This window comes from Lasioglossum baleicum, chromosome 3 (assembly GCF_051020765.1).
Source record: "Lasioglossum baleicum chromosome 3, iyLasBale1, whole genome shotgun sequence".
In the NCBI taxonomy this organism is placed as follows: Eukaryota; Metazoa; Arthropoda; class Insecta; order Hymenoptera; family Halictidae; genus Lasioglossum; species Lasioglossum baleicum.
In genome coordinates, this window is record NC_134931.1 from 21,210,526 (window position 1) to 21,215,151 (window position 4,626).

General features: G+C 35.5%; 1 protein-coding gene across 2 annotated transcripts in view; it reads right to left on the bottom strand.

Annotated features, from left to right (window-relative positions):
* The window catches only part of Pvr (PDGF- and VEGF-receptor related), a 29,343-nt gene extending 24,867 nt beyond the window's left edge, over positions 1–4,476 (bottom strand). For both annotated transcript variants that reach the window (XM_076421091.1, XM_076421090.1), the window contains exon 1: positions 1,946–4,476. In XM_076421091.1, the coding sequence (XP_076277206.1) occupies positions 1,946–2,006 (61 nt within the window). In that variant the 5' untranslated portion in view covers positions 2,007–4,476. The remainder of the gene's footprint in view (positions 1–1,945) is intronic.
* Between the last annotated feature and the right edge of the window lie 150 nt (positions 4,477–4,626).

Genomic DNA, 4,626 nt, shown 5'->3' on the forward strand with positions numbered 1-4,626 from the left:
CTGTATCAATAACTCGTTAACGTAATCTAACATGGTTACGTAGTAAATCAAATGAGGACTCTTAGCATCGTCAGCAATCGTACGCGAACCTGCATCCATTTTAATATTATTTAATATTGATGAGGTTATGTTCCGTGACCGCCATTATAAATAAACACAAGGCTTCGGTTTATTATGATTTATCACACATGCTTTGTTCTCTTGCACTCGGCTAACGACACACACGAGAAGATCAAACCGTTTTCAACCAAGCACGCCGACATCTGCACGCGTGCGCAAACACTCGCTCTCGCTCGAACACATGTATTCGAACCTGAATGATTAAACTCGGAACAGCATTCAGACTTGTCTAAAAAAATCATTTGCACCCTGACCAAAGAAAGGTCAACGGTCATTATTACATCACACCGAATTTCAAATAATGTCAGCTTGCATCGTTAATGCATTGATGCAACATTCATTGCAGCTGCTATGTAAGAGTAAAAGAAGGTTAAGCGTGACAGAGTCCACCAACAACGTTCCATTGGGAATTGGGAAGTACATATTTAATTGAGTACAAGGATTTAAACAAATATTTCATTCATATTATCTCTTTGCACTCGGAGCTATTTTCTCACTCGAAAACATTTCTTCGAACCTACAATAATGCCATTCTTAGTAATTGTTTGTGTTCTTAGTAATTGTTTTTATTTAGTAAATGTAATGCAATCTAATTGTATATCATGTAATAGTGCGATATTAATCTAATAATAATCTGATAACGTAATCTAGCTTGGTAATTGATTAGATTACAACATAAATATATGTATATACATATAATGTAAACAATATTTAGAATAATGGTACAGCAATTTTTGCTGGTGACTTTGACATGATTCACCAATCGGTAAGGGTTAACATTATCAAGATTATCGTTAGTATTTGACGCATAATGTATTTCAAGTAATGATATACATATACATATATCTCATTTCATTAATTGAAGGAAATTGAAGCTATGCCAATAATTAAGAAAGTAATAAATTGTCCAAATTGATCATTTGAAAGAATAATGTTTAATTGTTTATCGAGAAATTGTCGCTGAAATAACATTTACAATAAATGTCAATAAAATCAAGAGACTGTCTATATATTTTTAAATAATATCTATATAAGTGTATACGTACAGGTATAAATAATATCAAATGTCAAAAAAAAGAGAATAGTCAGTGAAAATAAAAAAAAGTAAAAAATAATTTATTTCGAGAAATAATAAATAATTTAATTGGAAATAAATTGATTGAATCTTCGTATGAAATACTTAGTGATAAAATATTGTTATTTGAAACATAGATTATCTCTGAAATAACTTTGAAAAGTAATTTAAAAATAATGTTATTTAAAGTGTGCTGATAGAAATAGATTACACCATTTGAGCATTCCGTTTGTAAAATTGCATTAATTCTCTCTCTCTCTCTCGCTATCTCGATGCGTACAATCCCGCAATTAACAATCACTTTAGTAACAATATCCAGCGTTAAAAATAGAACGATGATGTGCATAAAATTACGCACGAGTCACAACACTAGCAATCGAATGCTCGCAAATCTCGCAATAATTACGAGACAAGCGAGCCACTTTTCACGTCTCTCGGAACAATGATTCCAAGCAAAAAAGGTCGGCGCCTGAATGAAACGCGCACGCAACGTGTCGCAGGAACCACCGGAGTACATACTGTTGGACTGTTTGGAAAAAAGGGAATCAGGTGAACACCGTGTGGAAGAGTTCCAATGGAGCGTGAATGGTTGCAAGGCAGGTTACAAACGCCGCTGGATGATTGTACGGGATACGAGAAAACCTGTTTCTCTCTGGCCCCCGAGCTGACTCACGATCAATGGTGACTAAATAGTAGGTGCCGTGATCATGACGTTCGCGGGCGACAGGTAAAGCTGACAGGTAATATTACCTCTGTACAGGTGCGAGAGAAGAACGACGGCGAAGATGAATCGTTGGCGGGCACACAACATTTTCTCACTGTTCTCTTCTCCGGTGTTTTGTTACTTCGCAATCGGTTTCCCTCGTATATCACTACTTTCAACTCTTTACATGTTTGATAAGGCACTCCGGCACGGCATAACTCACATCGGAACACTCGTTGTTAAGAGAAGCACGTCACTCTTCGGCAACGCTCACGGCCGTTCTACTGGTACTCTCTGGTACTCTCCCAACTCCCAGCTGAACGAACGAGTTACAGCTTACACAGCTACGGCTACAACCGCCTTTCCACGAGCAGGCCCCACCCCGGCGATTCTCTGACTACGACTTATCGACGACGACGTCATCTTAACCATCGTTCACCTCGATTCCGCACTCCAGTACTCCAGTTCGTGCTCACACTTTTGTCTTTCGTCGCTTTCATTACTCTAGAGTCTAGACTGGTCTAGACTCTAGACTCATCCAGACGGCAGCCATGCGTGCACTTTGGTGCACCTTCTCTTCGAGCGAGAACCAATTATATTATCCCGAAAAATGTTTTGTTTTGATACTCTTGTAACGTTGTTTTCAATGACGAATGAACTTCCCAGTGCTAATTTAGTTGATCGAAAGTGAAGTAAACGATCTTAATGCAAAATAAACATTTTTTATGTGAATTATAACGAATTGCTGTAAAATAAAAATTTACTAATTTTTGCCACAAATGCATCAAGTTCGCTGTCAAATTATTACTGTTGTATTTGAATGTTGCATACGAAATGTCTGATTTTAGTTAGATGTACAAATGCTGCGGAACGTTATGATCAAGAATTAACATTCCAACAGATTTAGTCTATGCAATATGTAGAAGTTGTTTACTGAATTGAAATTTATTTTCTTTCTTAATATGCGTTTAATAGGTTAAAAGTGATATAATAGTATTTTTAAATTCCATATTCACGTAACTAAACAATAATTAGTAAAAATTTAATTATTTTTATTCAACTGCAAATATAGTTTTACCAGTATTTATTATAACGTAGTGCCTATGAGATTATTAAGCCAGAAATTAAGTTGGTTGGGTCTGCAAAAAAATGTTGTTCAAGAGGGGGGCCCCGGACTACATAAGTTTAAGAACCACTGCTCTAAAACCATCAAACAACGTAAATAACAAATTCGACATTTCTCAAGAGGCACATCCATTCCAATATTTTCGGCTACCAACAGCTAGAAACTGTGATTTTAAAATTGGCAGTTGTTACTTGTGAATTAATTAGGATTGTTAGTATACAATGAAAGTAGGTCTACAATACCAATCCGTTCAGCAGAGGTACAGTCAGTCAAAAAGTCTCCGTACTCCTTGAAGCACGATAATCTCTTTAAAATGATCATGAGTTCATACGACGTGTCAACTCATTTTTACTCAAAATTAGTTAAAAAATAGCAAGATTATTTTTTGTCTAATTTTCAAAGCCCTCACCCGTTTACGTTCTACACTTTAATTCGATTTAATATTGTCTTATTCAGTATCTCATAATTTAAAGATATTCATGTGCGGTACAATCGCAGAGAAACATCAAATTTGCAATAGAAATATCTAAACAGTAAACAGACAATGGATAAATTTTTGCCTGAGGAGATTCCGAGTGATAAATTAAATTATTGTGGAACCGCTATCATTTAATTTCGCTCTCAAGATCATTGCATATTAATTTCTGAAATGAATTTACACCGACTAATTATGAATATTTTTAGACTGATATAAAGATAATTCGACAACACAGATGGGAAAACGGATGATAGTCTACGACACTGTAAGTTACGGAAATAAAAAATAGACAGATTCCTACTTTTGCGTTGACTTCTAGTTATTAATCATGAAAAATCCGCCCGAAGAGCAGCAACCCAACCAACACAGACGCACGGCTGGCTTGCCCGGGTGGGAGTAGCCGATTCTACGTCATCGGCTCTCGGAGCACCAATAGCCCATGCCTTCTATTGGGTTGTATAGAGAGAGAGAGTTTAAATACAGTCTACAAGATGTACCTTCAAAAATATGTTTAAGAAGATTCATAAATGAAGTTGTGGATGGTTTTAACATCGGAAATTATATATTTGTAAAATAGATTCGCCGTTTAAGAATAGATTATGCGTTGATCGTTAAGTTATGTAAACTTTTTAATCTACAATATGGTATGATAAAATAGAGGTCCTCGCATTTCAATTTTTATTGTGTGACGTGCACACGAATGAGTAACAGCGTATAATAGCGTAACAGTGATAGGATACCAACGCTTAAAAATTTAATCACAAACTGCATTTCGATACTCGGATCTTTATAAAAAAGAAAAGAATATATTGCATTTCTCGTATGTTACAAAGACTCATTCAACACTGTGATCGACACTTCTTGGTTAATTTTTATAACAAATAATACGTGCATATCAGTCTGGTTATTATACTATAAAAACTGTGTCACAGACATGACCATCGTTCGTATAATTCACTCGAATAATTAAAAAGTATCCTCGAAATCTGAACAAGTTGAACGCCATATAGTGGTCATCGATGACCAGCGCGATGGAATTCGTTAAAAATGATTACCGTAAAATTAATGCCACTGAATATCAAAATCTATTAATGCAGAAACTAACTAGATTATAGTGTATGACG